The 27990-nt window shown below is 54.1% G+C and overlaps 1 protein-coding gene across 4 annotated transcripts; it reads left to right on the top strand.

Annotated features, from left to right (window-relative positions):
• Nucleotides 1-137: 137 nt before the first annotated feature.
• On the top strand, nt 138-24443 carry LOC123352574 (ectonucleoside triphosphate diphosphohydrolase 8-like). Of its 4 annotated transcripts, XM_044992911.1 has the most exons (11): nt 138-215; nt 2033-2044; nt 10502-10627; nt 11263-11380; nt 12268-12418; nt 13308-13467; nt 14113-14343; nt 16214-16480; nt 18756-18866; nt 20535-20672; nt 23902-24443. In XM_044992911.1, the coding sequence occupies exons 3-11, from the start codon at nt 10514-10516 to the stop codon at nt 24112-24114; spliced, it is 1503 nt and encodes a 500-aa protein (XP_044848846.1). In that variant the 5' UTR covers nt 138-215; nt 2033-2044; nt 10502-10513; the 3' UTR covers nt 24115-24443. The 4 variants fall into 4 exon arrangements, with proteins under 4 accessions (XP_044848846.1, XP_044848844.1, XP_044848843.1 ...); XM_044992909.1 differs by lacking the exon at nt 138-215 and having other exon boundaries at nt 1975-2044; XM_044992908.1 differs by lacking the exons at nt 138-215; nt 2033-2044 and adding an exon at nt 2144-2265.
• The last annotated feature ends 3547 nt before the right edge of the window (nt 24444-27990 follow it).

Genomic DNA, 27990 nt, shown 5'->3' with positions numbered 1-27990 from the left:
TGGCTCCCCTGGCCTTCTTATAAGGCCCTGTTGCTCAGTTTGGGGCATGGCCCCAGCTGCAGCCACTTCCCCAATCAGCCCAGCCTAAAGCCCCTTCCCAGGGCTGTTTTAAAACCCCAAAGGGCAGGAGTGGGTAGCCACCCCACTCCACACCTCCCCCCTCAAAACCCCCACCCCGGGGAATCAAGGGGCCTTCTGGCCTGTGCAACCCAGAGGTGTCCCGCCAGCCACGTCCGCTTCTCCTCACTGTCCCTCAGTTTGAAGGCCAGGGCTTCCTTCTCCTGGTGGGCTTCTTGGAGCTCCGCTTGTGCTGTCCGCTGAGCCCGCTCCGTGGCCTCTAGCCGCGCCTGCAGGTCCTGGTCCTCCAGGCAGTCTTCCTGACACTTCACGCTCAGGGTCTGGGTTCCCACCGTCACCTTGTCCACCCCCACCTGGGTCCTGGCCTCCTGGTGGGCCCAGTCCATTTGGGTCTCCTTGTCAATGACCTCCCTGGCGACGGTCTGGGTCTGACCCTCTCGCAGGGTCCCCACCCTCCCAGCTGCGGTCTTCACCACCTCCCCTGGGTGGTCCACTGGCCGGTCAGCCACTCTCTCAGCTGCCTCCAGCTGCGTTGCCCTCCCCACTAGGGGGCAGTCTTTCCTCAGGTGGCCCAGCTCCTGACAATGCCAACAGGCTCCCCGCCTCGGTGTTGCCCGGGCCTCCTGCTTCTTCCCATTGTCCCTCCCTGGGCCAACCCTTCCTGGGTTGCCCTGGGTCGTGTTCCTTGGGGCCAGGCAGTCCTGCCACAGGTGGCCCCACCTCCCACAGGTCCAACACCCCCGCAGCCGCCAGGGCTCCCTTACCCAGCGCGCCGTCTGAGGGACTGGGTGCTGTCCCAATCTGGGGTGAGGCACCCTGCCCCCAGCCCCATAGGGACAGTCCCGCTTTATGTGCCCGCTCTTGGCACAGACGTAACAAGTCCTTAGTTCTGCCCTAGGCCTCCTGGCCCTAGAGCCGGGCTCCTCCCTTGGTGGTTCCTCCTGAACGCCTGCCGCAGGAGCTTCCGCAAGGCCCACTGTTCCTCCACCAGCTGGAACATCTGTCCTTGGAGGGCCCATTGCGCCTCCTGCAGTCCCTGTGGGTCATCAGTCCCCTTCCACTGGGGTGCTGACTCCAAACCCCACCCATGGACAACGCCCGGAGTCTCAGCAAAGAAGCCCCTGGTGTAACAGGGATCCATCACCCCCTGCCTCAGTTTCTCCACCTTCTCAATGTCCAGGCATTAATTCCACTGTCCTTTCCCTAGCCCCTTGTGTCAGGGTTGGACTGCTATACCCACATTCTCTACCACGTGTAAACGGTTGGACTCATGCCTGCGGCGCCTCCTGCTGGTCATCCTTGGGAATTAGCTCAGTCCAGCATCCAGAGCGCCCTCTGCAAGCCGGTGGTCTACCTGTCTGCTACTGGCCCCCCGTGTCCCTCCCAGGACCCCAGTGCCCCTTGAACTGGGTCTCCTCCTCCCAGGGGAACCCCCACCCCACTATCCCCACTTTGCCTCAGTGTTGGCTACTGCCCAGTCTCCATCTAGCCCCTGTTCACTGGGGCAGACTGCAGTATCAGCCACTCATCATCAGCAAAGGGGGTTTGGACCAGCTGCCCTGGCCTACCCCTGGGCTGCCCTCTGCAACCCCCCAGTACCTTTTAGCCTATAGCTAGGCCACAGCCTGGGGCTTTCTAGGCTGGAGCTCCCCAGCCCTGCTCCACTCAGGTACCTCTTGTCTCGCTCCCTACAGCCAGGCCCCTCTCTCTCTACAGCCAGAGAGAGACTGTTTTCCTTCTGGCTCCCCTGGCCTTCTTATAAGGCCCTGTTGCTCAGTTTGGGGCATGGCCCCAGCTACAGCCACTTCCCTAATCAGCCCAGCCTAAAGCCCCTTCCCAGGGCTGTTTTAAAGCCCCAAAGAGCAGGCGTGGGTAGCCACCCCACTCCACACCTCCCCCCTCAAAACCCCCACCCCGGGGAATAAAGGGGCCTTCTGGCCTGTGTGACCCAGAGAGAAGCAAGCAGGTTAGTGCTATAGGCTACCAGCTGCATCTGCACTAGCAGAGTTTGAGAGCTATGCTGCTGTAGCTAGGAGCCGGGCCCAGCTTCCCAGTGTGGACAAGACCTGAGTGTTTGCAGGAGGAATTTCTCTGACTCTGTCCTGGGGGGGACAATTTGTCCCCATTTAACCCAGACTGCGCTTCTCTCTTTGGCATTGAGAAGGGTCTATTTACAGTTGGACAATGGTGAGGAAAAGAGCGAGAGGGGATGGGAGGGAGGAAAACAGCAGAGAACTTGGCAGCGTAAAGAAAAGCCCCTGGCGCTGAATCTCCGAGCCCGAGTCAACTGAGTGGGCCTTACCCGAGACGTTTGGGCTGGGGCGGGAGGCTGGAAGCCCGGGCGGGGAGGGTCTTGGCAGTGGCTCCGCTTTCGCTTTGCTTCTGCGGAGCAGGAAGCAGCAGCCGAGCGGAGCGGGGTCACCGGGGCGCCAGCGCTCGCTCCTCGGCGATCTGCAAAGCCGCAGCCGCTGCTGTGGGGCGCGCAGGGATGCCCAGGCCCCTGCGCGGCGCGGCGGGCTGCCTGCGCGGCGCGGCGGCCGGGCTGTAGGCTCCGCAGCAGGAGGCGGCTGTCCTGGAATCCTGCGCGGCAGGTAACGCGTGACCCGGGGGCTGCTCCGTGTCAGTGCCGGTGCCTGGTCCCCGCGCTCCCCAGCAGAACGGCGGGAGGAGCCCGGGGAAGTTCGCTGAAGTGCAGCGGGAGTTGGGCATGTGGCTCCCTCCGGCTCCTCTGAAAACCTCACAGACCTGCCGGGCTGGATCCGTCCCAAGGCCACCTCGCCCTGTGTCCTGGCTACACAGGCACCAGGGCTCCCGAGGCAGGGCCGGCTCCAGACCCCAGCGCGGCAAGCACGCGTGTGGGGCGGCCCTTTCCGGGGGGGGGGGGGCGGCAGGCTGGGCCGGCAGACCTCTCTCGGGCATGACTGCGGAGGGGACGCTCGGCTGGCGGCTCCAGTGGACCTCCCGCAGGCATGACTGCGGCAGCTCAAGCGGAGCCGCTGGAGCTGCGAACTGTCCGCAGCTGCGGGAGGTCCAGCCGAGCCGCGCGACCAGCGGACCCTCCGCAGTCATGCCCGCGGGAGGTCCGCTGCTCCCGCGGCTCCGGGGCGCCTCCCGCGCATGACTGCTTGGGGCGGCCAAAAAGGTAGAGCTGCCCCTGTCCCGAGGAGGGAGGGGTGAGAACCCTGCAGCAGGAAGCTGGGGATAATCTGTCCCCCACATTAGTCTCCAGGGGACCGGCTCAGACCTGCAGGCAGACACTGTAATATCCCCGCCAGAATGTTGTTAGCCTCCCTCCTGTTATCCTGTAAATGCCCAATCCCCTTTTGAATCTTGCATTGCCCTTGTCTGTATTGTGGTAGCACCTAGGAGCCCCAGTCATGGCCCAGGGCCCCCAGTTTGCCAGGTAATGTACAAGGAGGCAGCCTCTGCCCTACAATTGGCCTTGTTGATTTTCTGTGGCAGGGAGTTCCACAGTCTAGCTGTGCAGTGTGTGAAATAGTATTTACTTCTATCTGTTTTGAATTTGCCACCTTTTAACCTAGCCTATATTACATTTAAAATTCAAGACTGGATCTCTGTTAGATCATCTCATCTATCTCCCTGGGGCCAGTTCAGGGCTGTTCCTATAATTCACCATTTAGGGGGTTTCGGGGTCTGGCGAGGGCCTGTCTCTGCCTCATCCTCTTCCCTGCAGAAACCACATGGACTCCACCGGCTGTGTGCTCAGTGAAACTTTATTTCGATTCCCTTTCACCAATATCACCTCTTGCCTGTTTACACTCTGCAGAGCTTTAGGACCTCTCAGCAGGATGTGACGGGAACAGAGATCTCCCTACTGAGGCCTCTGCATGGCTAGACTTAGCTAGCCCTGTTCCTCTTTCTCTCCCCTGCACCTCCTTCCTTCCTGTGCCTTTTTTATCAGCCCAGGGCTCATGGAGCCAGTTGAGTTCTTACCCTCCCAGCCCAGCAGCCTGACTGGATCATTACCCCAATCGGTTTCTCCTGGGGCACTAATTCACCTCTCAGTGACCAGAGAGCAGGCTCACCTTTGAACTCCCTGCACTGTCACAGGGGGCATCATTAGCGCTGAGGGAAGCTCTCAGGCATTACCTTTCCTGGGCTTTACGCAGGGTATGGAGAGAAGAAAAACGATGTAATGTGAACTGGGTGAAGTGAAAGAGAAGCCGCATCACTGCATGTTTCCTGCAGCGTATCCTTACTGTGCCGCATTCTCACCACATTCTACCTCCCATCTAACGTCCAGCCTCTAGTGCCAGTGAGAGTCCAGAGCACATGGCAGAGGATGCTGTTGTTGCACTTTGGTTGTAGCACAGGCAATACAGCCTGTTCATAGAATCATAGAATCTCAGGGTTGGAAGGGACCTCAGGAGGTCATCTAGTCCAACCCCCTGCTCAAAGCAGGACCAAACCCAACTAAATCATCCCAGCCAGGGCTTTGTCAAGCCTGACCTTAAAAACCTCTAAGGAAGGAGATTCCACCACCTCCCTAGGTAACCCATTCCAGTGCTTCACCACCCTCCTAGTGAAAAAGTTTTTCCTAATATCCAACCTAAACCTCCCCCACTGCAACTTGAGACTATTACTCCTTGTTCTGTCATCTGCTACCACTGAGAACAGTCTAGATCCATCCTCTTTGGAACCCCCTTTCAGGTAGTTGAAAGCAGCTATCAAATCCCCCCTCATTCTTCTCTTCTGCAGGCTAAACAATCCCAGTTCCCTCAGCCTCTCCTCATAAGTCATGTGCTCCAGCCCCCTAATCATTTTTGTTGCCCTCCGCTGGACTCTCTCCAATTTATCCACATCCTTCTTGTAGTGTGGGGCCCAAAACTGGACACACTACTCCAAATGAGGCCTCACCAGTGCTGAATAGAGGGGAATGATCACATCCCTCGATCTGCTGGAAATGCCCCTACTTATACAACCCAAAATGCCATTAGCCTTCTTGGCAACAAGGGCACACTGTTGACTCATATTCAGCTTTTCGTCCACCGTAACCCCTAGGTCCTTTTCTGCAGAACTGCTGCCCAGCCATTCGGTCCCTAGTCTGTAACAGTGCATGGGATTCTTCCGTCCTAAGTGCAGGACTCTGCACTTGTCCTTGTTGAACCTCATCATATTTCTTTTGGCCCAATCCTCTAATTTGTCTATGTCCCTCTGTATCCTAGCCCTACCCTCCAGCGTATCAACCACTCCTCCCAGTTTAATGTCATCTGCAAACTTGCTAAGGGTGCAGTCCACACCATCCTCTAGATCGTTAATGAAAATATTGAACAAAACCGGCCCCAGCACCGACCCTTGGGGCACTCCACTTGATACCGGCTGCCAACTAGACATGGAACCATTGATCACTACCCGTTGAGCCCGACCATCTAGCCAGTTTTCTATCCACCTTACCGTCCATTCATCCAGCCCATACTACTTTAACTTGCTGGCAAGAATACTGTGGCAGACTGTATCAAAAGCTTTGCTAAAGTCCAGAAATAGCACATCCACTGCTTTCCCCTCATCCACAGAGCCGGTTATCTCATCATAGAAGGCAATTAGCTTAGTCAGACATGACTTGCCCTTGGTGAATCCATGCTGACTGTTCCTGATCACTTTCCCCTCCTTTAAGTGGTTCAGAATTGATTCCTTGAGGACCTGTTCCATGATTTTTCCAGGGACTGAGGTTGGGCACCCCAAGGCCCGTCGATGCCCAGCTCACGCAAGGGTTAGCCAGCTCTAGACATCCCTAGAAGAACCTGCCCTTTTCCTCCTATGGACTGGCTCCCTTATGGCTGTATTCTCAATGGCCCAGTTAGTTTCCCTGCACAGCATCTCATTTCCTGCTGGGGAGGTGAGCAGGATGGGAGGAGGCGGAGGAGCATGTGGAGACTCTCTGCCCTGTGCCTGCACTGCCACTGGCTGCCAGCTGTGGGGGGGTCAGTTTTGGGAGGTGAATTTGACATGCCGAACAAGCTTCACACCCGGACCATGCTCAGACACATCACTGAGAGCTGCCATTCCCAGTAAGGCCTGGCCTTGGGGTGGGGGACCAGGGAGGTTGCCCTAGGGTGCCAACAGCTGGAGCAACATTTGGCCAGGTTGGTTTTTGTTTTTTCCCTCCTTGGGTGGTAAAAGGTCTAGGGCTGGCCCTGTTCCCACGTTCGTCAGCTGCCCAGCACCTCAGCAGAGCATGGGCCAAGCTCAGCCCACGTGTCAGTGGGCACCATTCCCATTGACTTCAGCCTCCACTTAACTCTCCTGGCCGTGGCTGGGAACTCCTCTTCAGTACCCTGTGCAGTGCCACCAGGGTGCTCCCCTGGGCTTTGGGTCAGGCTAACGGAAGCTGCTGGCTTGTGGTTGGTATGTGCCTTCCTCTGCTGCCCTTGGTACGATCCCTCTGCCAGGCCCCACACTTTGTGCGTGCCAGTGAAAAAGGGACTTCTCCCGATAGTTCCTGCTCAGTTTTAACTGAGGGAGCCCAGGGGTCTGCCCAGAGGGGAGAGCATTACAGTGTTTTAGATCCTGCTGTGGGGTGACTGTTGGTAAATGCTGGCTTTCTAATGCTGACAGCTACTGGTGAACTGGGACTGATGCCTGCCTGAGTGCGATCAACATTCCCCCAAAGTCTGGGGGCTATATAGCTATTTATTTGGATTGTGGTAGTGCTAGGAGGGCCCAGTCCAGATCAGGGCTGTGTTGTATCAGGCACTATACAAACACAGAGGAAGACTTAGGTGTAAGACCTGTAATTCTTACACCCTACAAAGGCAATCAACACACAGAGGTGGGAGAGAGGGATTCAGTCAGATTGTGGACCCAAGATTTTGGCCAAGGTCCATTTCTGAAATCCGTTTACTATCTCGTTTGCGAGACCTTGGAAGAAGGGATCTTATGTGATTGCTCTTTCCAAGCACAAGAGAAATTGGCCTCAGAGGGTATTATGTTCAAGGCAAACATACAGAGAAGTTAAATAAGAACATCAAATACTCTTGCTTGAGGGTTGCAGCATAGCACTACTTTTATTCTTAGAATCCAAAGCGATAACATATAGAAACCAAAACCAGAGAGAGATGAAGCAGGCTGCTCCCTAAGGCAGAGAGGCACAACTCACCCCACCTTGTTCCAGCTTGCTCTTTTCAGACTGACTCTGATTGCATGCTTCCCCACAGAGCCCCCTACCTGCAAGCAGAACCAGGAACCCCACCACACACACCACTTTTGTGCCCTGTCTACACTTGCAGTGGCATGTAGGGTACAGGCACTACATGCATAGCTGTATGCTCCCATGAATCATAGAATATAAGGGTTGGAAGGGACCTCAGGAGGTATCTAGTCCAACCCCCTGCTCAAAGCAGGACATATTCCCCAGACAGATTTTTGTCCCAGATCCCTAAATGGCCCCCTCAAGGATTGAGCTCACAACCCTGGGTTTAGCAGGCCAATGCTCAAACCACTATTTCCCCTCTCCTCCCAGCAGGGTGCATCCACACTTGTCACTGCAGTGTGTAGCCACATGAGGAGCAGGGGGAGGCAGTTAAGAAAAAGCTGCTAAAAAGAGCAGCCTAGACATGGGAGGCACAGCTTGGGCATGTATAACCGGGTAGGGAACCTGCCATGTGGGTTCAGGCCTGTAGGGAGCTCTACTCTTCTCACCTAAGCTGTGCCTCACTGTCTACACTCCTATTTATACCCGTGCTAGCTTGGCACGCAGCTGTCCTCTACATACTGTCCTCTACATGCTGCCATAAGTGTAGACGTACCCTTAGGCTGTGGCTTTACTTGGAGCTGGAGTGTGATTCCCAACTCGAGCAGACATGCTTGTGCTAGCTCCCATTGAGCTGATGCACTAAAAATAGTAGTGTTGCCACGGTAGCACTCACTCAGTCCTGGTGGGAATGTCCTCGGATCGGCTAGCCTGTGCTCCTGCTCACTGCTGCCCATGCCACCACAGCTACAATACTAGTGTTAGCAGGAGCTTTTTGACAATATAGTTTTGCGTTGAAGAATGGGTGAGTCATCAAAACCCAGCGTTTTCATGGGGAAGGGTGGGTTGTGATAAATTGCTCAACTCAAAAGTTTTTCAGCAAAAAGTTTGGAAACTGTAGATGTTTCATTTTGAGATTTTTTTAAATGAAAAATTCCGGTTTTCCTATTCAAAATGTCTTTTGGCTTTGTAATTTACACTAAAAAAGGGCCAAAACCAAACTGAAATTTTTTACATTGTTGAAACAAAATGGTTTTATTGACCTGAACTGAAATTGTTTTCAGATTTTCAGGTCACACAAACATTCAAAGTTTTGACTTTTCATCCTGATTCAGAATGCAAAAATATTTCTTATTCCTGAACATTTTTGCAGGACAGGAGAACCATTCCCTATCCAGTATCAGATGGGTAGCCGTGTTAGTCTGGACCTGTAAAAGCAGATTTGCCTATTTGTCAGAAGAACTTTATAATCACACCATTTTCAATTATTTGTTGACAAGTAATTTGAAATAAATTACCAAAATAATTGAAAATGGTGTGATTATATTGTTGTTGTGTTTCCATGTTATTTTGACAATTAAAATATGCAGAACTTTTCAGAATTTTACATTTTTAAATTTTTCGGTGCAGAATTCCCTCAAGAGTACCAGGGTTCTGTGGGGCGCAGTCTGATTGTGGGCAGCTCAGTGGGGGGTCTGGGTGCCGGGGGGAATCCGGGGCACAGGGCTTGGTGCAGGGTTCTGGGTGCGGGGGGAATGGGACTCTGCAAGGGGGGGCAAGGTGAAGGTGGTTAGGGCTCAGTGTGGGGAGGGAGTGGGGCTGGGTGGGAGTCAGGGTGTAGCTGGTTGGGGCTCAGTGGGGTGGGGGTCCGGGTATGGAGGGGCTCCTGATGCAGGGGGTGAGGCTCGGCGTGGTGGGGGTTTGGGGAGCTCGGTGGGGGTGGTTCAGGGTGGATGGAGGGGTCACTGTACAAGGAGCTGCTTCCCTTCTCCACTCAACCCCCATGCATCTGGACCCCCCTGCACCAAACCCTTCCACTGAGCCTCTCCCCACTCCCAGAACCTCCCCCCCCGCAAGGTGCAGAGCTTCCTGCAGCCAGGGGAAGTTTCTGGGGCTTGATCTGACCCAGCCCTGTCTGCTCCGGGCAGGGAAGTGGGAGCGGGGACTCTGTCTCCATCCTCTTCCCCCTCTTCCCCAGCTGTGACTAAGGCTCCTGGGTTGCCGGGGCGTCCCCAGACCCTCCTCCATCCAGTGATTTACCTCTCCCCCTGGCTGCCTGAACATATGAGCTGTGGAGATGCCTGGAGGGGTGAGTGAGCACTGGTGCAGCTTCTCCTTCCCCACAGAAACCATTTTCTGCAAGGAAGCAAAGGGATTCTGCTTGGGGGGGGGGGGTCCTGCTGCGCTGCAGTAGCACAGAATTTCCCCAGGAGTAACTTGTCCAATGACTATTCACAAGAAATAATTGGCTTGAAACAGTGCCATACGGCACAGCTGAGCTTGCTGGTCTCACCCACCCAGACAACACCTGGCACCCCTTAATGCGAGAGCACAGAACTAAGCTCCAGGAACTCCCAGGTTCACCTCTTCCCTCTGGGGCCTGGAATGTGTAACCTCTGAATCCATTTGTAAAATGAGGGTTCTTCTCTCCGTACTGCATGTGTGTGTGTCATGAATGATGTAAAGTGCTTTCTTTGCATGCATGTCATTACACTCCCAAGCCTCTTTATTTGTCTGTATTAAATATATTTTAAACAAAATCAAACCCGTCCCCATCCCATAGCCCTAGATCCAATGTGTGTGCCCTGTCTCCCACCAGACCCAAACAGCTCTGCTAGTCTAGAAAGGGGAGGGGCAAGGAATGGAAAGTGAATCTAGAAATGGTGCAGGATCTTGCACTTCAACTTTGGGTTACAGTCTGGATGAGACTGTCTGCTAACTAGGAGAGCAGAACCTGCCATGGGGTCAGAGATGATGGAGTTGGACAATGGGGGTGGCATTGTGATTGGCTGTTCTGCTCAAGCTGTTATGCCAAGGGCCTACCGCAACTTGAGCTGTGCTCTGCATGGTGTGGCATGGAGCAGAAGTAGCAGTCACCAGCAGTTCAGCCTCTCTGGGCTGGGCCAGGCTTGCATATTATGTTGTTTGGTCTTATGGGAGCTCTTTCCTCTCTGAGCCTCCTCTGCTCCTCCCTGCACCAAACCCACCACCAGGTCATCTCGTTTGCTGTACCATCAGGATGTACAATTGCTCAAATAATGTATGCTTGTGGAGCTGAAAACAGACTCACTGCCGCGGTGACAGGCTCAATGGGACGTATTAGCCACCCACCGCCCTTGTCCTGAACTCTCTTTAAGAGTAAACCCAGGAACTGGCTGGAAAGCAGGAAGAGGGGATGTGTTTGTCTTGACACAGCTTCTGCTTTGCTCACAGATTGGTGCAGAAATGTTACGGCAGGATGTCAGGTGCCTTCTTGCAGTGGCTGCAGCTTCAGGAATAGCTACCCTCATCCTCATCCTTGTTCAAGTGAAGGACATTTATCTACCTGCAAGAACCAAGGTAGAGTACATTGCCTGCAATGATGATACAGAAACCTCCGCCAGCTGTGTGGGTTTGATAGCCTGTTAGAAATAGTATCACACCCTTTTCCATGTCCCCAGACCTGCTGTGTGTCTTCCTGTCTGTTAGTGGTTCTGCTGTGTAACTAAACTAGTTTCTCTTGACTTTTATTTCTACTTTCTCTTTTCCGATCTCATGAGCATCTTGTATGTTTCCTCTCCTCTGTTCTCCTTCCCAGGGTTTCATGTTCCTTCCCTGTTGTCCCTTTCATTCTTGCTTTTCTAAGTCTGTTGCAAAACTACCACTTCCTGATATCCCAGCCCCCCATAGCTGTGAACAGGCCCACAGGTTTGAGCCATTCCACGTGTGTCTCCAACTCCTGAGAGCTCTGTGAATGTCACTGCAGGGGTGTGAGACTTGCTGTTTCACACCTCACTTCCCTTTCCACCTCGGAACTTTACCTAACTGCAAAACCCAAGGGATAGAAACAAAGGCCTGGTTAAAGCCGGGCTGGAAGGTCAAACTCTTGCTGAAAGTGCAGTTCTTTATATGCAAGAGTTAAGAACACATACAGCAGCCCTTGTGCAGCAGTGAGCGCTCTGTGACGCCATCTTCCCTCCCGGCTCCCCCTTCAGTATGGGATGGTGTTTGACGCCGGCTCCTCGCACACGGCTCTCTACATCTACCAGTGGCCAGCGGATAAAGAGAACGGCACCGGCATCGTCAGCCAGGCTGAGGCCTGCACCGTGCAAGGTCAGTCAGATGTTTCTCTCTCACCCTTATGCCCTCCACTTGGTTGTGTCCATGTGACAACAAATGTGTGTGAAATGCTTCTGTCAGGGGCAAAGGTTGCTGTGCTATTTACTGCCCTGCACTTACATTACCCCTCAGGCCTAACACCAGCTCCTTCTGCCTGGATCTCTGTTACAGGGATAGCAACTGGGGCCCCATTCATCTCCGGTGGGACTCCACAGAAGTCAGTGGAGTTGCACCTGGCATGAGTTTGGCCTTTGCTATTATAGGTGCAGCACAAGCACATATATTACAGGTGGACGTTGGTCCTTTAGCTACCTGCAATATAATGCAGTGGACCCCAGGGAGCAAAGGTGGAAGCTGAACTGTCCACCACATCTCTGTGCCATGGAAAGACCTACAAATCCAAAATGGGAGAAGTGAGTGTGACCCTCCCCCATCCCTAGTCTGCTATCTGGAAAGCAGGGGTGACACCCAGCTGTACTGTAAAATGCAGTGAGCCTGGGGGAATGAGAGGTCCCCAGCGCAGCCCCAGGCCCAGTCACCCCGACCTTTGTCTGCATTCAAGCTCTGTGTCGTAGTAACGGGCAGACCCAGGATGCATGGGTGTCCTATGGCCCAGCCGCCAGGCAGGAGCAGCCTCTCCCACAGTGCTCTGCTGCAGGAGTGTCATTTGCTATGGGGCAAGGAGGGCAGTTCCCCCCAGACCTTGGTTGGCCCTCCGCAGACTTTTCCTACATCTATATGCTCCTCTTCCCTGCATGCTGATGCCAGCAAACAACTGACCCTCACTCTGGGCTCTCCAGCCCCAGGTGCCAGCAGTGTTGCCAGTCCCTGTCTCAGGTGCCTGGCTGAGCTCAGGCTTTCACTGAGATGCTTTATTCCAGGCCCTGGGATCTCCAGTTACGCTGACAACCCCACGAGGGCCGGAGCCAGCCTGAGGGCCTGTCTGGACAAGGCCATGACGATCATCCCTGCGGAGCAACAGAGAGAAACGCCCACCTACCTGGGCGCTACTGCGGGCATGCGGCTGCTGAGGTACCAGGCGTGACTGTGAGGAGGGCAGCTCCGCACAGGGAAAAGCCGGTTCCCACCACACACAGGCCTGTGCTCTAGTGACCGCAGCACTGGCCTCTTGCGGGGCTGAAATGATGAGGCAATGATGGCTTGGTGGTGAAGCTTCCGGTTCATCATAGGCACAAATCCTGCAGGGCTGACCTGGCCCTTCCTCCCTCCCAGGTTAACCATTTCAGTCACCTGCCATTCGCTGGGGGAGTCTTTGGGGACAGACCTCAAATCCATGCTCTGCACAGGTGGTAACATTTTCCATGTGCCTCTGTCACACTCATGCAGCTTGTTCACCTACTGCTTTCCCTCCACTCCAGAGTGGGCTGCATGTCAATGGTGCACGTGTGCATTGCTAAACTCCCGGGGGGGTGGGGGTTGCAGGACCAATCGGTCTAGGCAAGGCTCTTACCATCGGGGCACCACCATGGCAATGTGAGGAGATGCAGTTGACGTTTCAATGGGATAGCTCAGTGGTTTGAGCATTGGCCTGCTAAACCCAGGGTTGTGAGTTCAATCCTTGAGGAGGCCATTTGGGGATTGGTCCTGCTTTGAGCAGGGGGTTGGACTAGATGATCTCCTGAGGTCTCTTCCAACCCTAATAATCTATGATTCTCTGATTTTCAATGTAAGTGCCAGAAACTTGTAATTAAGTATTAACTACATTCCTGTTCTGTTACTGGCTGACTTGATGGAGTGTCAGGAGCAGGGGCCCTTTTCTCACCCACTTCGGCACCTCCAGGGAAGATGCTCGTGTTCAGGTTTAGTACCCCTCTGGAAGGGATTAGATTAGGCAGTCACTGTGCATGCCGCACCATATCTGTCGGGGGCCCAATGGAATCTCTCCCCTCCCCATTCGCAGGGAGCAGAACAGCACAAAAGCCGACCTGGTTTTTGCAGAGGTCTCCAAGACCATCCGGAAGTACCCTGTAGATTTCCGTGGCGCTCAGATCCTCACTGGGAATGAGGAAGGATCCTTTGGCTGGATCACAATCAACTACCTGCTGGAGACGCTCATCAGGGTCAGTGCCTGGGCAGAGTGGGAAGGGAAGGGAGTGACCTTGGCTGGCTGGGCTGCTCCTTTTCTATGGAAAACGGATCAGACGAAGAGCCAACATGGCAGGTCGTCTCAGCCCAGCTTATTTCCCAGACGTGCTGCCTTCTCTGGCTTGTTCTGTCTTGACTTCATCTGGGAATTCCCATACCACATGAGAATCCAGGGCTCTGGAAGCTGGATTTTGAGTCTCTGACACCCCTGACATAGGACCAAACCCCTCACAAGAGGAGCTGGTGTTTCTTTACTTAGGAGGGTGCTGGTGTCTCCCTGTCAGCTTCAGGCAGCAACTTCCAGTAGCTTCAGCTGCAGGCAGCAGCACTTCCATGGTAGGAGGGATTTGGGGAGACCATGGCCCATGCCAGGCCTCAGCTTTTGGATGAGACAGATGTCTAGTTAAGTGGCGGAAAAGACACCCCCTGAGTGGCAGCTGGTCTCCTAGGCCCCACATCCCAGTGCAAGAGTCATGGACACTGATTAACAGACATGCTTCCTTGCTCAGCCTGTGATGCTGCTTTCCTATGGAGATGAGCACTCTATCCCCTGACCCTCCAGTGACACTGTTCTTAACTCTAGGCACCAGCAGTGAACTGATTCCATGTGGTGGGGGCAGTTCTCTTTCACAGGGATGTGGATACACCCTGAGGCCGCTGCAGTTGTGGGAGCGCTTGATCTTGGAGGAGCCTCGACCCAGATAACCTTTCACCCTGGTCGTGCCATTGAGGACAACAGCACTGAAGTCCTCTTCCGGTTGTATGGGACCAACTACTCGCTTTATACCCACAGCTACCTCTGCTACGGAGAAAACCAAGCCTTGAAGAAGCTAATTGCATCCCTCAGAGAGGTATTCTCCTGAATCTGCCCATTCCCTCTTCACCAGGCCAGGGGCTCCCTGAGTCTGGTAGCACAAGCACAAGTGTAGTGGGATGCGCACATGGCCCTGTGGAGCTATTGCACCTTTGGCTGCAAAAGGCAAAGCTAGTAATAACTTGGCACTTCATATAATGAGATCCGTACCTGTCAACTCCTTACCTCTATTGCTCCCCGTGTGGGAGGTGTTAGCCCTGTGCTGCAGAGATGGCAACACCTTAAAATATTACCTCTGATGTTGGGTACCCGCTGGAGGTGCCTCTGAGCTGGTTTTCAGAGCCAAGTGGCACCCGCAGCTCCCACTGACTAGAACTGGGGATGCCAAGCACCTCTGAAAAGCTGGCCTGAGGTGTCTCAGGTTCGGCAACAAACATAGTGGCTGTTTGCGAGTAGCTGCTGTAAGAGGCTCATCCTACACTCCAGGAGGAGTCTGTGGCCCAGGTGGCATCAGAGCTTGAGTTCTTGTGGTGCTTAACTCCCCTGGCTGTAGGCAGGGATGTGTGTGCAGCACAGAGCTTTACCCAGCTCCGTGAATACCAGCAGCATAGCAGGCTCTGCATGGCCCTGTGCCGTTTAACTTCCACGGCAGATCTATGGGCCTCCCTGTGCAGGGAGCTGTGATCTGACTGCGCAGGGGCGAGTTGCAGGGAGATTAGATGCCCTTTCAGTCTATCAGCGGGTTTCTGTAGCAGGGCACTGGTGCTGGGGCACGTGCATGCGACCCCGGGCCTTCTGTCGAGGCTCTGGCCCTGCACCGGAGACAGCTGACCACAGCTCAGGTGACAGCTTGGAGGCAGCGTTCCCTAGAAGAGGGAGCCTGCTCAGTTCGGACAGACAGCAGTGTCAAGGAGGGACCGAGCAGGAGCTCTTGGCACTAGGCAGGAGATTCCTGCAGGGACAGGTTAGCAGCCTAAACAGGGAGAGGCGGCCGATGGGAAGGTGCGGCAGAGTCTGGGAGAGACACGGCCCGCTGAGGTGACCCTGAAATTCTGCTGCTGGTGGGGGAGCCAGCCCACAAGCTGTCCCCGGCTTGCTGGCTCCAGTTCCTGTTACAAGTTGGGTGAAAGAATGAGAAGTGCCGGGCAGAGTGTCCGAGTGTGCAGAGTGTTTCTGTAAAGATGAATCAGTGCCTGCCCTTGGCTTTTGGCTCTTCCCCACCTGTGCTCTCCCCTTTCAAACAAGCTGATCTAGCACACGGTGACCTGACAGGAAAGAGAAACCCAGCGTGAGATTGTCCATTCAGCTGCACACGTGCAAACCACAGGAGGATCCATGGGAAAACTAGCGCCCTTCCTGCCTTAGGATCTCCATTGATATAATGTGAATCTTGTCTTGATCTTTCGTCACGTGGGAATGAATGTCTCCCAAAGGAGCGGAGCCAGTGGGGTGCAGGACTGTGAGCCAGTGGGGGCGCAGAGCACTGGTGCTGAGGGTTGGTCCTAGTCCAGCCCTCGTTCTGCTGAGTGTACACAGGGGCTGTCAGCCTGCAGGAGCAGAGCAGGGGGGGCTGGTCAGACCCTTCTTGATTTTTTTTCCCCTTCCCCATCCGACAGTTTAATTCCTGCAGCCGGGTAAGGAGGGAAAGAAGATCACTGCTTGGAATGGGCCCAGAGTGGGAAGGGAATGTTTCCCTCTGAGAGATTAGCAGGCTCCTCAGCAGGATTCTGGAGAAAATCCAGTGTGCATAGGGATGCGCAGCATCTTGGGGCTGCCCTCTGCTTTCTCCGCTGTGGGATGTTCCAGACTGCTAGGCTGGCTTGTGTGTGTGTGTGTAAAGTGGTGGGGACGGGGGTTTGCCTGCTATCCCAAGCCTGAGAGCTGCTAATGGGTTCCCCTCTCTCTAGGAGAACCTCACCTCTCAGCAGATCTCCCACCCGTGCTACCCCAAGGGATACGAGGAGAACGTCACTGCCGCTGCCCTGTATGACAGTCCCTGCGTCCCAGCACCAGCTGCACATGACCCCAGCCAGATCCTCACAGTGCGGGGGACAGGAGCCCCAGCGGAGTGCAGGAGTGCCATCCAGAAACTCTTCAACTTCACAGCCTGTGGGGCCAACAGGACGTGCGGGTTCAACGGGGTCTACCAGCCGCCGGAGCATGGGCAGTTCTTCGTAAGGGAGCCTTCCCTTCTCTTCTAGCGGGCTACCACACTGGTGGGATCTGGGTTCTGAGGGATCTCATGCTGGCTGAGGGCCCTTGTACCTCAGGGGGAGCGGGGGTGCTGTGGGGGGAAATTCCCATTGGTACTAATGCGAGTGAATGTCTGAAAGCGGGGACCAGCCCAGCGCACAGAACAAGCGGCTGCTATGTCTCTTGTGACATTTCCTTCCAGCATATGGCATCTTGGTGATCTCGGGCTGGGGGCACATGGGGCAGGGCGTGGGGCGAGTTGCAATTTGTAACTGTCTGTAAACGTGGGAAAGTGAAGTGGATGTGTTGTCTACATGGGCAAGTTGCAAAGGTTCAACTCTAAATCAACGTGGGTAAAGCAGTGCCCAAACCTGTGTGGGTTCTTAGAGCACGTCTACATGGCAATACCAGGGGTGACTGCAGCACAGGTGGCCACAGCTGTGCTAGTTTTACCAGCGTTAGAGCGACTACAAATAGCAGTGTAATGAGGCCACACAGGCTTCACAAGCGCACCAGGGACTCGGGGTTTGTCCTGCTAGCCCGCGCTGGACCCCCGCTGCTGTGTCTACCCTGCTTGTTTTAGCCATGCTAGTGTGGGTGAAGCTAGTGCAGGGAAATCTGCCTGAGGTTCCACTCCTCAGCTTGCAGGGTAGACATCCCTCAGTTCAAACCAGGCTACGTTTCGGTTTCACCTACGTTGATCAGGAATTGGTGAAAGCGAAACCAAAATAAACGTCTCTCGAACTGCAATCTGAGCATCCGCTGACCTAGCTCTGTTTAAATTCTCACTATACATTAAATTCACACGATGTCCCCATCCAGACGAAGCCTTAAGAAAGGAGGCGGCTCTCAGCTCTGCAGCACTGGCACCACCCAGACATGCCGTGGATATGTGAATAGGCAGGTCACATGGACCTTCCTGTCCTTACACCTCAGTTCTGAGCTACAGCACTCGGCTCCTAATCCAGTGCCCCTCTTGTCTGGAGACAGACTTCCAGATGCTGGTGGTGCTCGTGTGGCTTCCACCAAAGGGATGTGGGACGATACCCCTCTGTTCCCACAGCGTGAATGTTGGAAAATGCAGGGCTGGCTCTACTGTTTTCGCTGCCCCAAGCAGTGCGCCGAATTGCCGCCGCGGACGGCGGGGGCAGTCTGTGTGCCCTTAGGGCGGCACGCGCGTTTCCGCCGCGGCGGCAATTCGGCGGCAGCAAGACAGAAGCTGCGCCGCTGCGGACAGCTAAACATAGAAGCTGCCGCCGAATTGCCGCCGTGGCGGAAACGCGCCTGCCGCCCTAAGGGCACACGGACTGCCCCCGCCATCCGCGGCGGCAATTCGGCGCGCTGCTTGGGGGCAAAAACACACGGACTGCCACCCCTTGCAGATTGCCGCCCCAAGCACTTGCTTGGAATGCTGGTGCCTGGAGCCGGCCCTGGAAAGATGGGCTCCACTCTCCCATACCACGCCAATCCCAAACCTCCCCAACCTGCATTTCGTACCTAGGGAGAAGTAGCGCATGTTCCTGAATGTCTGTGCCCAGGATCTGGGTGGCTTGGTGCACCTCAGTCCATGCTGCCTCTCAGGGACAGTCACGCTTTCCTGAACTCCCCTTTCCCCCAGCTCCTGTTATTTCCCCGCTCCCAGGCCAGTGCAGAGACTATGGAGGTGTTGGACTGACTGACATGTGCCCATTTCTCCTCTTGCCCATCCATGCACCCATCAGACTATATTCCAGTGCTACCTCTGTCTGGTGCAAGCTGCATCTCATGAATGTAACCCTTGTTATTTAGATCTTATCTACAGCTCTCTGTGCTGGGAAAACGAGTGGGGTTCCCTGGGCTCAGTTCTTTGAACTCACGAGACACTAGGAAGCTTGGGCTGTCCTCTCTGCCCCGTAGGCCTTGGTGATAATACTGCCCTATGAGCATGTGCCCTGGGAAGTCATGCTTCCAGCCATGGGCAGTGGCTCAGTGAGTGTGTTCAGATCCCTAGCTAGTTCGGTCCCTGCTGTGAATGGTCCCACGCCCATTGCTCTGCTTCAGGCACTGTTCACTGGCACTAATTTCATGTCCAGAGGAGTGTGGGAGAATCCCCCCTACACCCTGCTTCCTTTCTGTGGCTGCCTCCTTTCGGTTAGGGGAGATGGAAGCTGGTTTATGGAGCCTGCAGTGAAGAGTTGGGGTGGCTGAGGCCATTGGCCTGCAGAGAGCGTGTCACTGAGGGCTGGCTGCTTGGCTAACCTGCTTTTTTGTTGTAAGGCCTTTTCCGGATTTTATTCCGTCTTCCACTTTCTGAACCTGACCAGCGGGCATCCCTTGAGTGACGTCAGTGCCACCATCGAGCACTTCTGTGCTAAGGACTGGAAGGAGGTGAGACTCCTGGTTAGCAGCCGCCGGTGCTGTCATGTAATGCCTGAATCTAGAAGCAGGGGGAAACTGGAGAACACAAGGGTACCATTAGCAGGCTGGGATTCTCCTTCCCTTGGGATCTTCTTGTGGGGGAGCCTTGGCTTGGGCAGAAAGATGGGGGACAAATCGTTAGCTTTTGGATTCTAAATTCGTCTGGGACTTCTCCACCCTGGGTTTTCTGGAGTTCAGCTGGCTCGTTGTGCATCAGTGGTCTGCAGAGGATTTCCCAATGGTGTGTGTAACTGCCTCTGCTGCGGTGCTGAATTATTTATCCATCTCCAAGCAGTGATGCATCTTGCTAGGTTCCCAGGGGTTTAAACCCCAGCTCCTCTCAGTGCCTTGTGCACTATCTGGCTGAGGGGTAAATTCAGCCATGATCAGATCTGCTGATGTGTGGGCAGCAAACTGAGAGGAAAGAAGGAGCAGTGGGAGCTGCAGAGAGCAAGGAGAGAGGGAATTGCAAAGCCCTGTCTATAGCAGGGAGAGGAAGCAGCCCAAGGCGACAGAGCTGGAGCCAGCAGTGGCTGTGCTGGCTTAGTAAAAGGAGTCACTTTCCATCCTGGCTCTGTCCTGTGAGCCTAGTTACTTGTGTGAGGGACCCAGGGCCATGCCATAGGGAAGCTGTGGCAGCGAGACTGGGAGGGGACGCCCCTCTGTGCGGCTCTGTGTTCTGAAGGGATCAGAGCTCCTGCACCAGAGCCATGTCTCCTGGTGACTGGAAGCAGGGAGGATAAGCATGCTGTAGGAGAGACCTCCCCTGGAGAAACCCTCTGGCCTGCTGCTCCTTCTCACGCAAAACCTGGGTGACAGATTCTTCACCCTGCCCTCTCAGGATGGAGACTCGGCCGGGCCCAAAGTCCTGAGGGTCCCAGTTATCCCAGTGGCAGGGCAGAGGGTGAGTGCAGGGTAGAGCAGTGAGGGGAGTGGGGCTGCATGCCTAGGGTTCAGTGACAGCTGCCCTCTCGAGGTCCCCAGCTTGGATCTGGCCCAGGTTGGTAGTGACTGGAATCTAAAGCACAGTGGGTGCCTCTGCCACGTGCCTGGCTTGGAGCTGAAATATCAGCTCTGTGGGTGGGGCCAGTGGGGTAAGGGAGCCTCTCTGACCTGTGGCTCGCTAATTCGTCTTTGACTACTGCGGTAAATATGCCCAGTGGCTTGTGCTGGGATGTTAGATGGGGTGAGATCTGAGTTACTACAGAGAATTCTTTCCTGGGTGCTGGCTGGTGAGTCTTGCCCACATGCTCAGGGTTTAGCTGATCGCCATATTTGGGGTCAGGAAGGAATTTTCCTCCAGGGCAGATTGGGGGAAGCCCTGGGTTTTTTTATTTTTTGCCTTCCTCTGCAGCGTGGGGCACAGGTAATTTGCTGGAAGATTCTTTGCACCTTGAAGTCTTTAAACCATGATTTGAGGACTTCAGTGTCTCAGACACAGGTTTGATACAGGAGTAAGTGGATGGGTGAGATTCTGTGGCCTGCGTTGTGCAGGGGGTCAGACTAGATGATCATAATGGTCCCTTCTGACCTTAAAGTCTATGATTCTTTCCCAGAGTAAAGTTACCAATGGGCTAACTGGGCATCTCTATATGGGAACAGCAGGTTTGCACTGACCCTGGCCCCCCATGTCCCTAGGTGCAAATGGTGGATCCTGGCATGAACAAGACCCGCCTGCAGGATTACTGCGCTGCCAGCACCTACATTCTCACCCTCCTGCTGCAAGGCTACAAGTTTGACAACCAGACATGGAGCAACATCCATTTCCACCGGCAGGTAGGACATCTCCCTGGTGGGGTTTGCTGCGCAGCCTGGGTCACGCCCCTGGAGCGGGTCTGTCCCCAGCCTGCCTGAGGGAAATCTGCCCCATCAGTGCCCAGCTGAGGGGAAATGGAGATAAAGGGCCTGTACAGTCTTTACCCTGCTCCCCCTAGCCCAGTATGGGCACTGGAATAGCTCTCCACTTCTTCCCTCCCTCTGGGGTAATGCAGCCTGCTGGGGTTCTTGGCATTGAAATCTCAGCATTGGAATCATAGAATCTCAGGGTTGCAAGGGACCTCAGGAGGTCATCTAGTCCAACCCCCTGCTCAAAGCAGGACCAAACCCAACTAAATCATCCCAGCCAGGGCTTTGTCAAGCCTGACCTTAAAAACCTCTAAGGAAGGAGATTCCACCACCTCCCTAGGGAACCCATTCCAGTGCTTCACCACCCTCCTAGTGAAAAAGTTTTTCCTAATGTCCAACCTAAACCTCCCCCTCTGCAACTTGAGACCATTACTCCTTGTTCTGTCATCTGCTACCACTGAGAACAGTCTAGATCCATCCTCTTTGGAACCCCCTTTCAGGTAGTTGAAAGCAGCTATCAAATCCCCCCTCATTCTTCTCTTCTGCAGGCTAAACAATCCCAGTTCCCTCAGCCTCTCCTCATAAGTCATGTGCTCCAGCCCCCTAATCATTTTTGTTGCCCTCCGCTGGACTCTCTCCAATTTATCCACATCCTTCTTGTAGTGTGGGGCCCAAAACTGGACACAGTACTCCAAATGAGGCCTCACCAGTGCTGAATAGAGGGGAATGATCACATCCCTCGATCTGCTGGAAATGCCCCTACTTTTACAACCCAAAATGCCATTAGCCTTCTTGGCAACAAGGGCACACCGTTGACTCATATTCAGCTTTTCGTCCACCGTAACCCCTAGGACCTTTTCTGCAGAACTGCTGCCCAGCCATTCGGTCCCTAGTCTGTATCAGTGCATGGGATTCTTCCGTCCTAAGTGCAGGACTCTGCACTTGTCCTTGTTGAACCTCATCATATTTCTTTTGGCCCAATCCTCTAATTTGTCTAGGTCCCTCTGTATCCTATCCCTACCCTCCAGCGTATCAACCACTCCTCCCAGTTTAGTGTCATCTGCAAACTTGCTAAGGGTGCAGTCCACACCATCCTCCAGATCGTTAATGAAGATATTGAACACAACTGGCCCCAGCACCGACCCTTGGGGCACTCCACTTGATACCGGCTGCCAACTAGACATGGAACCATTGATCACTACCCGTTGAGCCCGACCATCTAGCCAGTTTTCTATCCACCTTACCGTCCATTCATCCAGCCCATACTTCTTTAACTTGCTGGCAAGAATACTGTGGGAGACTGTATCAAAAGCTTAGAAATAGCACATCCACTGCTTTCCCCTCATCCACAGAACCGGTTATCTCATCATAATCACTGGTGCCATCCAGGGGCTGCCCAGCTATATTGTACAATCCAAATTATACAATTGTGCCAGTCTGGAAAAAAGTTGCATTTTATGTCTCTCTCTCTCTATCTCTCCCCATAGCCAAAGAAATTAGGAACTGAAAAGGCATTTGAGTTACTCTGCCTGCCCCAATTCTCCTGCAGCCACTGCAGGTCTGTTCCCTTCCCTGGGAGTCTGTTTGTGCAGTCTGGTGCAGTAGCCCATAAGGCTTGTCCCTCCATTACACTGGCTCTCACGTAAATCCAGCCATGTGGCAGGTGAGCCTGACACATGAGGTATGAGAGGCAGTCGGGTGGCAGGAATCCAAGCCCCCCAATCTGGATTATAAACCCTGCAGATGGTAGGTGCTCTGCATGTCAGTAACCCAGCCCTGATAGGCCCTTTTTCTGCACTCTTAAATATGTCCTCCTTCAGGGAGGCAACGGCTGTCATGGTAAATGGAGTCACTGTGAGTTGGGTCCTAATAAGGGTCGGAGTAGCTGGTTCCCATGCAGCTGGATGGTGGCTTAAGCTAGACATGCTCAGTCTAACCCAGCCCCTGTATCCTCTGTAGCTCTGTGGGCCTAAGTATTGCTGCAGCAGCATCCCTGCATTCTATGCAGATCAGAGACTAGGATGTGATTTGTGTGTGCTGGAGGATGGGACAGATTATCCCCTCACTGCCGACTGCCAGGTTCTTGTCCCTTCCCTTGATACATCTGATGCTGGCCACTGCCACAGACAGGGTACTGGACCATATGGATGTTGGCTCTGAGCCAGTTTGGCAACTCCTGTGTTCTGTTCTGAGGCAGCTCAATGGAGACTGTATGAATGAAATCTGAAAATCAATGAACCAGTCCCGTCACTCTGGGTTTGCTGAGATTCCATTCAGTTTTCCTGATGCTGTCTCCAGCCCCCTGATTTTGCACTCACATGGCAGCACTGCATTTGAAGCTGTCAGGCTGGGTGGGAGGCTTTGGCACATGGCCAGGGGGCAGCTGAGGGTTTTGGTACCTGGAAAGGCCTGGCAGGGTTTGGTGTTGAGAGAAACACATTAGCTGTCTGCTTCTTGAAATGCTCCCTGATGAAACTGCTGATGTTTAACTTGCCACCTTTAAGTTTCAGAATTAACAATTCCTTGAGATGAATGAGGCAGGTCCTGGCTCTCTGCTTTCATCTTGAGCTGTCTGCAGGCTCACAGCCAGCACCACTTACACGCTTCTCATTTTCTTCCCTACTGTGGGGGCTACAATGCCCTTTAGTTGTTAAAGTTGCAAATTTATATTCTAGAGCACAATTTCACAGCAGTGGAGGATGGGAGCAGGTTCTGTGGCTGGGGGAGGGCTCTGGGGTGGGTTCCGGTGCCAGGCGAAGACTCCAGACCAGAGCTCCGGGCCAGGCGAGAGCTCCAGGCCCAGGTGTGGGCTCTGGGGTGGGTTCTGGGGCTGGATGAGGGCTCCGGGACCGGGTGTGGGCTCTGGAGCGGGTTCTGGGGCAGGGCAAGGGCTCCAGGGCTGGGTGTGGGCTCTGGAGAGGGCCAGGCGAGGGCTCCAGGGCCGGGTGAGGGTTCCAGAGCTGGGTGTGGGTTCTGGGGCCAGGCGAGGGCTCCGGGGTGGGTTCTGGGGCTGTTGAACAGCAGAATGACTACATAAGAACCAGTGCACTCGGTATTGCTGTCAATCACTGAAGAAGGCTCTGATTCACCTCCTTCCCCGCCCAGCACTGAGTGCCCGCCCCTTCTGAGTCCATAACACTTCTCTGCTCTCTCCTCTCAGGTGGCTGCTGTGGATGTGGGCTGGAGCCTGGGCTACATGCTGAACCTCACCAACACAATCCCCTTGGAGGCTCCCAACCGAGTGAAGGGGCAGCGGCCTGACCTGTGGGCAGCGGCTGTGGTCACCACCTGCCTCACGCTGGCCATGATCCTCTGGACAGGCCTGGCCCTGTGCTATCAGTGGCCCTCTGCCACCTATGAGACTATGCTGTAGTTGGCCAGTGCTCCTCGGGCTGGGGCACTGCTGCCATCAGGAGCCACACATGGCTTTCCCTGGACATCACGCAGTCCTGTGTTTAGAGACGTTCGTGGCCTTGCAAGCCAGTGCCCCTACTTGCTGCTGGAGGCAGGGTCTGGGAGAGAAACCCCTCCCCAGGGAGGGTGGGAATGTTGGGTTTGAAGGACAAAAGCCACCTGTTGGCAAATTGGTGACACTTTTCAGTCAAATCTTGGCCCTGTGAGCTGTGCTGGCTTCCTGCTCTCCCCCCACCTCGCTTTCCAGTCAGCAAGGCCTGCTGTGCAAATAAAGGCTATCCTGAGGAGGTGCTGCTGCGTCCTGCAGAGCCCAGTTTGGGGGTGTGTGTGTGGCCCAAATGGTTTGTGGGAGAGGAGCTTAGTCTGTAGTGGGTGTCCAGGCAGTGGGTGGTGGCAATGGAAGGGGTGGAGAGGCTGGTTTACAGGGCTTGGGGAGGGGTGGTTGTGGGTGTCCTGTCTGAGCTGGAGGTGACAGGGTGGCTCGGGGAATACGGCAGAGAGGGTGAGTGGTATGGGCAGGGGCCATGGCTTACTGGATTTGGGGTGCAGGGGGAAGCTGGAAGGGTGCTGGGGTTGGGACTGGTGAGACAAGAAGTATTGGCTAGAGTGCCAGGAGACTCCAGTGCCAGCTGGAGCAAAGCAGAGTCTCCTCCTGGTCCAGTGAGCACCAGCCAACATATTTGGAAGTGCCTGGATGCAGGGGAGCTGCAGCAGAGCCAGGGACTTGCCCTTTGCCTGTCACCAATGAGGGGCTGGTTGTGGCACACAGGGGTGTCGGTTACAGACTGGGTGTTCGGGCCAGGCTCCAGACACTGCCCTGGCTCAGGGTTACAAAAGGTTAATATGGCAGGGGGTCAGACTCTTTTTACCCTGGCTTATACATGTGTAAGGGAGAGAGAGGAGAGGCAGGCACAGGTGCCACATGGGAAAGCCACCCTGGCATGTGAGGCTGCAAGTTGTGGGCTGCTGTACAAAGAACTCGATTTCCCATGAAACCCAGTCAGACTGGGTGCCTCTTCCCAAGCTGATCATTGTGCCACCTTGTCACTGGCTCCCAGCCGACCTGTGACAGGCCCTGCTAAAGTGAGTGCCCAGCCCAGCTCCCTCTCGGGATAAGTGAGTGCCCAAGCAGCAGGACACTAGTTAATTACCTGGATCTTATAAAGGGTTATGGGGACTCAGGCAGGTGAGAATGCCCAGAAGAGGCCCCTGGAGAAAGAATTCCTCAGGGCAGCAGGCTAGGAATCTACCCCTGGTGGCCTGTCCTAGGGAACAGAGGTGCTGGGGAGAGGAACTGTCCCCAGAATGCAGAAAGAGAAAAGGAGAGGGCTTCTGGGGAAGAGTGGGGACTGGTGAGGAAGCCCAGCGGGAAAGGAAGCCAAGAATAGGGTTGCCAGTTTGGATGGACATGTTCGTGGAGGTTTCATCACATGACATGATCTTTAATTACCAATGAATCGTGAATTCCTGGACACTCAACAATCCTGGAGTGTTGACAACCCAAACCAAGGAAGAGTGTTCCCGGTGTGAAAGGCTACAAAAGCGAAGGGGTATGAATGCCTTGTCTCCATGGAAGCGGTAGGCTCCCCAACTGAGAGGAATTATATGCTGCTCTGAGGAAACCAGGGGCATTATGGTTTAACCTCTGTGTGGCCCTTGACCCAAGAGGACCGAGGCCCTTCCTGAGCTGATGACAAGTGGCCCTGACTCCAGAGGAGGGCTCTGAATCATGAGGGGCTGGTTGTGGCACACAGGGGTGTTGGTTTCACTAGTCAGGGACCTGGACATAAGTGGAAGTGTTGGACTAAAGTTAACGCAGCCTCTTCCTGCTGCTTAGGATACTGGATGGAGGCCTGTTTGGGTAATGGTTTGCCTTTGGGTTAGATAAACTAGGCCCCTGAAGGGACACTGCTCACTATACATCTGTCTCTTTAGACTTATTGAAAGTCCATTGGGGAAACTGAGGTAGAGATGTAATTATGGTTCTGCACAGGGTGGGGGGGCTCCAAGTTTGAGGGCCCCCAGTACAGACTTCCAAATAACTCACTAAACATGCTTGTAAATAAAATAAAAATCCTGCACTTGCCAGTTCTTTCTGGGTCCCCCCAACACATTCACAAGCACAAACTCTGAGGGGCTGGACATTCCAGCACAGGGGCTGCAGCATGTGGCTACTGCCCCACTGAGGCAGCCAGAGATGCAGTGTTCTAAAGCCCTGGCAATTCCAGGCCTTTGCATGTGGAGCTGAACCTCTGAACAATGCAGTGGAGGTGGATGTAGCTTGTAAACAATTGTGCCAACTGGACTAAGTAGATATGCATCAGTGACTGCCTTGTAGTTAAATGTAATGGCCCAATTAGGTGATTATTTGAGGGAGCTGGAGCAGTTTGGGTTCAGGAGTCAGTGTAAGAATAGTGCAGGTGGGTAAAGGACTCAGCCATCCTTTGTGATGAAGCCCCCTAAGATGTGTATGTCCTGGCTGATGAATGCACAAGGTGTTATGGATATATATATATATAGAGAGAGAGAGAGAGAGATACCTATCTCCTAGAACTGGAAGGGACCCTGAAAGGTCATTGACCCCAGCCCCCTGCCTTCACTAGGCAGGACCAAGTACTGATTTTGCTCTAGATCCCCTAAGTGGCCCCCTCAAGGATTGAACTCACAGCTCTGGGTTTAGCAGGCTAATGCTCAAACCACTGAGCTATCCCTCCCCTCTCTACAGTGATTAAACCCTATGGGCTATAGGCTGCAGGAACCTGGGACTGCTTATTTCTGCAGCAGCATCTCTTCTGCTATTAAAGAGGCAGTGGCACATGCTCATGTCATGCTGGACTTCACCTTGGAGAGGAAGTTTTATTCCACTCCGAGGATAAAATCAGACTCACAAGTAGGGCCTGGATCTCCTTTCATACAGTCTGCATCAACTCTTGTGTGGGTGGGGGGCTGATGCTGGGATTGTTCCCCAGTCTGTCTGCTCTCCCTTGCACCCCAGCTTTTAGAATGATGGTAGGAAGAGCCCCCTCCCCTTGAAAGTCCCATAGAGAGGTCACAAGAACCCAGTAGGATGGCCAAAGCTGGGGGCATAGTTCAGCTCACATCTAACCCATCACTCATGCTGACACCCTACTGTACCTTGTGATCAGGTTCTCACTGAGCTCCCAAGTCGTCTTAGAGCCCCTGAGAGCTCTGCAATAATATTAAGACCCACGGCTGGGTTTTCTGCTTCCTGTAGCAACATTCTGTAGACTTTGCAGGATCTTTCCCAACACCGCCTCTGTGACGTGTTGGGGTTCCACCCAGACCAGTGATGGTTTGTGTCACTGCCTGCCTGGCATAACTCTGGGTGCCTTAAATGCTCTGTTTATGCAGCTCACTGCCTGGACACCAAGAGCCAGCAGACAAGCATGCAGGGCACAGCCTGATTTCTACCCCTGTTAGTGTTTCAAAGTGACCCCAACACTCCCAGTCCTAAATTTCCCAGAACTGTTTCCCTGATGTGCCCAGCCCTCTCCTGGGACACTCACTGAAATGATTACACTTGCTGCTCCTGTAAAGAGAGGAACTGCAGCTTGGTCTCTTGCCTGGTGTTACAGTCCCTCCAGTTCAATCAAAGCACCGGACTGGTTTAGATAAAAAGTAAAACGGTTTATTCAGTTACAAAGCCAGGTTTGAAGTGAGTTCAAGGACAAAGATAAAAGGGCTACAAGAAGCTAAAATTTGGCTTAACAAGCCACAGTCTTTGTTCAAGGTAATTTCCTCACCAAGCTTCCTTTTCCAGGGATGGCTGGCTGGCTCTGAGCCAGGATCCCCCAGAGTCCCAGGTGCTGGTTTG

The sequence above is a fragment of the Mauremys mutica genome, chromosome 18 (assembly GCF_020497125.1).
Source record: "Mauremys mutica isolate MM-2020 ecotype Southern chromosome 18, ASM2049712v1, whole genome shotgun sequence".
NCBI lineage: Eukaryota > Metazoa > Chordata > Testudines > Geoemydidae > Mauremys > Mauremys mutica.
The sequence above is the reverse complement of the archived record's forward strand: the minus strand, read 5'-3'. Positions and strand labels throughout refer to the sequence as shown.